This window comes from Primulina tabacum, chromosome 18 (assembly GCF_025594145.1).
Source record: "Primulina tabacum isolate GXHZ01 chromosome 18, ASM2559414v2, whole genome shotgun sequence".
Classification (NCBI taxonomy): Eukaryota; Viridiplantae; Streptophyta; class Magnoliopsida; order Lamiales; family Gesneriaceae; genus Primulina; species Primulina tabacum.
Window position 1 is genome coordinate 30,065,878 of NC_134567.1, and position 9,026 is coordinate 30,074,903.

A 9,026-nucleotide genomic window follows, 5' to 3' on the forward strand; every position below is an offset into this window, starting at 1 on the left:
TTAAAAATAATATTTATAAATACATTTCTTTGTTTGGAGAAAAATTCTAAACAAATCCGAATTTTTTTTTTATCACCTTCTAACCAATAAAAATAAGATTTTTAAATCTAAATCTTATGAAATCTTTTCAAATCTTGGTTGCCAAACACAATGTTAATCTCTTTGCTTTAACGATGGCTATTAAATAAAAATAGTTTGAGTTGGAGTTTGTTTTTATATATTTTAGAGACAAAATGATATCAAATTATTTATCTGTATCATTCATATCTCACTTCTTGTATTGATACGATGCGTTGATTTCTCGACTTGTTAAGACAATACGAGTATATATTGAGAACTCTGGTGAAATTCAAGATTAATTACTTTGCTAATTTTTTTTAATGTGGTCGACATGACATGACAAATACATACTAAAAAATTTAATTTTAGAGCAATTAAATATAAAATTTATTAATTACACGAAATGAAACAAATTTCATGACATCCTTTTGTGTGATGGATTTTTATTACTGAAAAATAAATTGATCGTGCGTAATTAAAGTCTATAATTTTTTTTCTTGAAATTGGATGTTAGCTTAACTGGAAATATATGTGTGGATCATATAGAATAAGTAGAATGAGATCTGTTGATGGATATGTCCAAAGGCCAAACATCCATCGCATGTGCATTTATGTATATGCAGAATCGTAATATGTATATGCAGAATCGTAAATGGTTCCATTCGAGTCGGGAAATCAAATATTCATGATAAGAAGTAACGTGGCTTAAAACTTTCGAGTAATAAAAGTGATGCGCAAAATCACAAATTATCTTAGTATTAATTATTACATGATGATCCTCGCCGAACTCTGAACCACATATCAAGAAATGAAATGAAATGAAATGTTTCTCTTACCCAAAATTAGTCTTTAAAATAGACGAGGGATTGTGCCCTTGGCTTGATCTTGGCCCTCAGACTATTTTTCATCACTACAGTGAACTCCAGCTTCTCACTAAGATCCACTTTACCATTTTCATCCGGGTAACCCGACCACTCGAATTCTTGAACCATTCGGGCCAGCATCAAATTCACATGGACCGTGGCCATGCTCAAACCGGGGCAGATCCTCCGCCCCACGCCGAAAGGCATCATCTTTACGCCCTTTACGCCGGTTATATCGGCATCCTCCCGTCCCAGGAAGAATCTTTCGGGGTTGAACTTCTCCGGGTCGGACCATATCTTCGGATCCTCCGAAATACCAGGTAGGAAGAACTCAACATTTGCATCCGTTGGGATGTCGTACCCGGCTAGCTTAGCGGGTTCGGTAACTGCATGAGTTAGTGAAAAATAGGTTGGGGGGTGCTTGCGCAAGAGCTCCTTTACGACGGCGTTTAGGTACGGCATCTTCTCGATATCTTTCTCGTCCACTTTCTTGTTTTCTCCGACTGTGGACTTGATCTCCTCGTATAATCTTGATTGGATTTTGGGGTTCTCGATGAGTCTAGCCACGGCCCATTCGATGCCCGTGCCGGTGGTGTCGGTCCCGCCGTTCAAGAACTCGGAGCAGAGGGTCACGATCTCCGCGTCAGACGGGAATGATTTGCGGTTTTCGATTTTGAGGTCGAAGAGGGTGTCGAGGTATGAAAATGAAGCGGCGTTTTTGTGCGATTCTGGGTTTCGAAGTGCTTCGCGGCGCTTCTCGATTAATGGGACTAGAGTTTCGATCTGCTGTTGCCTTACTTCTTGTACCCTTTTCCTCTGTTTGGAAAAAAATGGGCTTAGAAGGGGTAGATAGTCGTCCAATCTTGGATCGAGAACAATGAGCACAGTTTTCATCATTTGATCCACTTTCTCGATCATTTCCTCGTCCATTTCGACCCCAAAGCACATGGATAAGAGTATGCAGAACACGGCGAATCGTGCGTTTTTGAGAACCCAAACTGCGCCGTTATTGGCCGCCGCTTCATTCTTCAGCCTGTCGACAAGTTTCTCCATTGCCATCTCTCTCGCGTTCCGGAATTCTTTCAGCCTGGTGGCGCTGAGCCCGTTCTGAACCATGTTCCGCCGCAAGGATCTCCACACAGGGCCGTAGAGGCTGGCGTTGACGGTGAATTTGTTGCAACTGAAGATTGTCCGCGTCGGGTTCTCCCTCGGCCGGCTGGCAAATATTTGACCTTTCACGATCAAAGCTTCGTAAGCTAAATCCGCACTGCTGATTATAATCATGGTCCTCGTCCCCATTTTCAAAGTAAAGATCGGGCCATATTCAGGTAAAAGGTCCCGAACATACTGAAAGAACTGTTTCCCTGATCCCGCCACCTGAAACAGGTTTCCCACGACCGGCCATCCCGGTGGCCCCGGTGGCAAGTTCAGCTTCTTGGACTTGGACTTAGAGTTATACGTAACCAAGAAAATCAAACCGGAGAGAAGGAAAGCGGAAGCTGTGAAAATGAGATGGTAGTAAGGAGAAAGCGGGGAAGACGAGAGTGAATCCATTGATGAAAGCAAGAGATGAAGACGCCAGGTGCTGGATAGCGAGTTTATCAACAGGGAAAAGCTCGAAGTTACGGGTAGGATCAATTAAAGCTATTGAAAATATTCAACAATAAAACACACTGGCGTTAAATGCTGCTTACTCTGTATTCTCTTATTATAAGCGTAGAAATATACCAATTTTCACTGAATTTAGGGGAGACATTAAGCAGAATCCATGCAGTGAGCTGTGCACGAAGTTGGGTGGCAAGTGGAATACGGCGGAAAGAGAAGAGGTTGGGGGTTATTAATAAATTTCAACTACTTTCTTCAATCATTTAATTTGCAGTGCCAATAAACAACGTTTTTACCGCAAGTTTTTGTTTTCTAGAAGGGAATTTAATATTAGCAAATATTTCAGATATATAGGCTTTCATTTTCTTCTCTTTTTTTCCGTCTAACAATTTGTACATTTATTCGCATTTTATCTTGGTTTTATTAATATATCTTTATTAATTTTTAAAAGTGCAAGCATTTTTTAAATAAATTAAACAAAGATAAAATTGAAAGTTTATATATCAATTTTGGTTTTAAAATTATTTTTTAAATCTATATGAAAAAACAATCAAATATATATTTAGGAGTGACAGAAATAATATTTTTTAAAAATATATTCAATACTTGGTATCTATAAAATATATATATATATACATGTTTGAGAAAACTTCACGGGAAAAATATTGGATTGTTATTTATGCTTGCATCTTGTTCACCGAGGATGTTAGAATAAATACCAAATTATTTTTTTATTATTCCCAAATAATTTTAAAATTTTTCTAAAATAATTTTTTTCTCTAGTCAGTATAATAATTTTTTATATTTGAAATTAATTTATGTGCATGTTCATTTTACCAATAATATATATATATATATATATATATATATATATACACCTTAATTTTATCAGTTAGTCGCCTTACTATTTATTACATGGGAGGTAAAAAAATAAAAATAATTTTCTGTATTTGTCAATAGATTATATTGTATTCCAAAATATTTTTTTCGGCACACAAAATATATGTATATATATATGTGTGTGTGTATATATATATGTATATATGTGTGTGTGTGTGTGTGTGAATTGGAGTCAAATGAGTTGACTCGTGGGTATTAAATTTTAGTGGTTGTGCTGGTATAGAGGTCATATTTGTAATAGGTGTTCTGGTACAAAGGTTTTAAATTCATATTCAATTATAATAAATTATTCTTTCAACTAAAAAAATATCCGAAAAAAGCGAGGTCGGCCTTATCTATATAATTTCAAGTGTCTATATTTATAACAAAAAAATTATTTTTTTGTTATAAATAACATAAATAAAAAATTAATCTACTCATAAAAATATTTTACAGAAATATATTTAATTAAATTATTCACAAAACCATTGAATGAAATGTATTAATGTCGAATGCAATACCATGCATGGTTTCAATCAAACAGGTCAAAAAGATGGATCGAGTATTTAATGATTTCATTTATTGACTGAATAATCAGTTGGATGCACGTGACGTTGCACAAGATTTGTGAAAATTACAATGAGGCACCTTTTTAAATAATAATAAATTAATTCGACGATATCCTAACAATAAAAACATGATGGGGGACTATCCCAAGATTGGGAGAGATGGGTGTGATACTTGGCTAAGTTTTGGTTCGTACGATAAAATAATGAAATAATTAAGAAAAAAATGATTAAAAAAATAATTGAAGTAGATAAATGATAAAATAATATTATGTTTGAATGATGATTAAGAATGAGATAAATAATAATCTTTTGATGAATTGACAAAATTGTCTTTTCAGTTTTGTGGTGGCGGTCCGGCCGGCCGGAAGCGACGGCGGCGACAACGACGGCGGTCCGGCTATCGGCCGACGGTCGGCCGACATGAGTAGGGGGCAGTCGGGGGCGGCGGCAGGGTCGGCGACGGTCGGCTGACGGATTAAGAGTGAGATAAATAATCCTAGGGAGTGAAGATTGATTATTTTGCCATGCCTAATATAACATAATAATTAATAGGAGGTATTTAACTATCAGGGTGTGTAAATAAGATTCTTTTTTTATATTATATGTTTTTTTAAAAAAATTAAAATAAAATGTTTTTCATACTGAAATTTTTGTAGGTGAATGTGTGTTCTTTTAATAAAAAAATTAACAATCTCTTCTGTTTTCTGACAGGTTCTTTTTATTGGGTAGAAAGATGACATCCGAGAAAACAAGTCTGGAAATTGACAGAGTTTTTGCCATAGTAATTGCGGTTATTATACTTGGGCAGTGTCATGTTATATTTTTTTCCCCAGATTGCACTTTTAGGTAACTTCTCCCATTTTACACACACATGATATGATATGATATATATATATATATATATATATATATATATATATATATTTGTGTGTGTATGTATGTATGTATATACACACACTCTTTTGGGTAACTTTTCTGATTTTACATTTTCGATCTGTGAAAATTACTGATACCAAATGGGGAACTGGTAATGGAAAATTGCATTATTCTATTGTTGTGTCTCAACAAGTTTGTCCGATGAGTAGCATAACTTCATTTGATTTATGAGTTATTTTTTATTGTTTCAACATGACATTTGTAAGGTCTACTTTTTTTAAAAAATTCAGATAGTGAAATTTTTAGTATGCTAAATTTGGGAATCTTTGTCATGCGAAGATAAATATTGAATGTGATATGTAATTGAAATCAAAGTATATTTAAAATGTATATAGGTTACAAACATTTGAGGGTGAATCCATAATTTAAAATTAATATTAAATATAAAATATTAAAAAACATCAAAAAAAATTCATGAGCTATTCTGACAGATTAATTTTGTGATATGGAATATCTGACTCAAACCATGAAAATATATGATCTTTCACTGTATGTATGGAATGAGCCGATCATTCTCACTCATATAGATCCGTGAAATCATTTCACATAATGCTTATGCAAAACATATACACACATATATTTTGCATAAGCATGTACACACACATATATATATATATATATTGCATAAGCATACACACACACATATGATGCCTCGATGGAGACTCGTTAAATCAATTGAACAATATCCAAAATATTTTATTTGAATTTTTTGCACTCAGCCAAAAATGTTGAACGTCGTGCCTTCCTCTTTGTACCACACTTTCTAAGGGGGGTGGTCTCACCCCAACCCCGCCAAATATAATTAAAATTGACGTGTTCCACCAAATAAGTAGGTTGAGTTGACAATATCCTAACCCGCCTAAATGGTGGTCGGCCCATCCAGCTCAGCCAAATGGTGGGTTATGATGGGCTCCGGATCGACCAGTTCCGCTGACCCATTTTGACATATCTATTTTTAAATTTAAATGAATGACAATTTTTATTTTAAAATATAAATTATATATTGTTATTGGTATTATTAATATTTTTATATGTAGTTTTTCTTATTAATAATTACAATGTAATTAATTTATAATCACTAAATGTGAGTTAATAATAGTATCTTTTATTTTAAAAAATGTTTTATATGTTTTATTAATAATTGAAATGAGCATTTAAGAAATTTGAAAAAAAATAATAAAAGGAGGGCCCTGGTCTCAGATCCCGGCCTCATAGATTATAAATGTTTAAAAATTTTGTTCTTTTTAATAATTTAATTTAAAAAAAACTATAATCTATATATATATATATATATATATAAGCAGAGTTTTTGCCAAAAATAATAATTTCCCGCCAAAATGTCATTTCTAAAAATGGAAAGATTTATCATCAATATTGACATATGTGCACTGCAATAAATGATCACTTCAATTATTGTTTGCATTGATTATATCAATTCATTTAATTTAATTTCGAATTTAATTAATTTTTATATTAATTCAAATGTAATTTATGTATTATATGTTTTTTTATTTTTTTACTCAAATTAAAACTAAACTATATTGAAAAAGTAAACTATATTTAAAAAATTTGCATTAATTATATCAATCAGTTTAAGTAAAAACTGTATAAATAAATTTAAAATAAAAATGATTGCAATTTTTAGTATTACTCATGAGGTAAATCATCTAAAAATAAATTTTGCTATTTTAAGTAATATACTACCCAAATTACTTACTAAAAAAATACAATATTTAATTAGTTTATTTAAATTTTCTAAAAATAAAATTGGTTGAGTGTTAAAATTAACATTACAAAAAAGTTTTCCAATGGACATTAATTTACTATTTAATATTCATATATTTTTTTATCCCAAATACATATTATTTCAAAATTACCTTAATTTGAAATAATTATTGCATTGTAGTTTTCTTCCAAAACCATATGTATATTGTATATCTTGAATTGTCTTCTTAAAAATTCAAATAAGATAGCACAAGAAAATTAAAAGAGATAGATTCAAAAGAATTTCAAATGGACATTAAATTACTCTCAATAATCAGAAATGTTTGACACTCAGTTCATGCAATTCGGGATTTTCATAATTTGAAAGAGTTCATGTATGGTGTAACTCTATCAAAAGCATCAAATGTATACTTTTTGTCCCTTAGGGATGTCTTATTTGAATTTTAAATTATAAATAATGCAATATTGTATATTATATTAGAAACCAATTTTATTAAAATATATCTTATTAAATTTATCTATTCCAAAATTGAATTCTCAAATAACTCTTCTTTTCAGCACCATATATGAGTTATAATCATTTCAAGATGTAATGTTCGTTTAAATTTAGATTTGTTCGTTGTTATGAAATACCTACATATGGAAACAACGAAAACAACGAGACATTAAGTTTGAAATCTATCTTTCATGATTAAGAATAAAAAATATTATTCTTCTATTTATACAAAATTTTAATTATTACTTATTAATAATGTGATAGATTTCTTCTATATTACAAAGTTCACGGATATATGATAGTATAATGTCCCATAATGAAAATGATAAACCAATTCTAAAAAAAGCAAGCATTTTATTAGAAGACACCTTATAAAAATTGTTGACATTGTTTTGGAATACACATAGTAAATGTTAATAATAACTTTTTTGATTTATACATAATCTACTTATGATCACAAGTTTCATTTTTCTTTCGGAATAATAGGCTGTTGTGTATATTACGAAGAGATTTTGTAAATTAAATCAAAACCCATTTGAATAAAGATATTGATGAAAAAATTATTGTTATCATTCAAATGTGTCAAACATGTGTCATGCCACAAAATTATTTGTGAGTGTGGATTGAGACGAAATTACTGAATTTTTAAAAAAATATTTCTCATTAATTTTATTTAATGTGATATAAAAATATTTTCTTATAACATGTTAAAAAATCCCTAATCCTTCATCGCCAGTAACCCCAAAGTGTCAACTCCTAAATCTCAACACCAGAAATCAGTTCAGAATTAATGCAGAAATTGGGAGCAATAAAAAAGAAGGCAACAAGGGGGAGGAAGGGATGGCGAAGAATGAGCTGTCCAGATTCAATTTCAGGTGGTCGTATATGTTGCTGGACCCGAATCCGAACAACATCGCGGCCGTTGGATTGACTGGCTTCTGACGTGGGCCATTGTGCAGGTTCTCTGGCAGCTGTTCGTGATATTGGCGGCCATCTTGATCGCCGCTCTCAAGTATACCCTCGTTGCTGCTCATCTTCATTCTCATTATTCTGCTTTGATTTTCCGTTTACACCTTTTTCCCCTTTCTTTTTATTAATTTTTTTGTCAATATATTATTACGGAGGTGTTAAAATCAGATTCTACTACACAAATCAACACAAAAAAATCATGTTTGAGTTTGAGATTTTCCAGTGAAAATCTGGTTGAACCCACGTGACTGAGCCGAAAAAAATGATCAAGTTAATCTTGTTGTTTAACCCGAAAATTTTAATTTTTTTAAAAAATATAATTAATAAATATTGTTTATATCATCTCTTAAAAATATTTATTATATATTCATATTATAAATTTTCATAATTTAATATTTATTTTGTTTATATTTTTTATATTTTAAACAACTGATTATTTAATTTTATAAATATATTTTATTTTTTTACAATTAAATTTTTAAATTTAAATAAAAAGATTATATGTTTAAATTCAAATATTATTATTATTTTTAATTTTATTTATTTTTAAAAAAATCAATTTAGTCGAGTTAAACAGGTTAGTCAGATCTGTGTTTGGATTAAGAGTTTTAGGGTTTGATCGGATTCGATTCATAACGATCAATTTTTAAATATTTTTAAATAATATCGTACACCAACCCAACCAAATCCACACTCCTGTGTTATTATTATTACTCATAAATAGCGGGTATTTCACTTTTTCCCCAAAAATTACTCTTTTTTCTTTAAATTAAAGCACTTGGACGAATTAAGACTTTTTTTTTGACATTACTCTCAAGTATATGCGTATGTATATAAAACTGAAATTATATTTACGAACTCTACAAGGACATGAAGTGTGTATATATATATATATATATAAAGAAAAAGGGTCAAATAAAAATC

General features: G+C 31.0%; 1 protein-coding gene across 1 annotated transcript; it reads right to left on the reverse strand.

Annotated features, from left to right (window-relative positions):
- Nucleotides 1-779: 779 nt before the first annotated feature.
- LOC142533231 (cytochrome P450 77A2-like) lies at nt 780-2,724 on the reverse strand. The gene has a single exon (XM_075639922.1). The coding sequence runs from the start codon at nt 2,475-2,477 to the stop codon at nt 903-905; it is 1,575 nt and encodes a 524-aa protein (XP_075496037.1). The 5' UTR covers nt 2,478-2,724; the 3' UTR covers nt 780-902.
- Nucleotides 2,725-9,026: the final 6,302 nt, after the last annotated feature.

Coding starts and splice junctions, on each gene's coding strand:
- LOC142533231 (XM_075639922.1), bottom strand. CDS start 2,477: ATGGATTCACTCTCGTCTTCCCCGCTTTCTCCTTACTACCATCTCATT.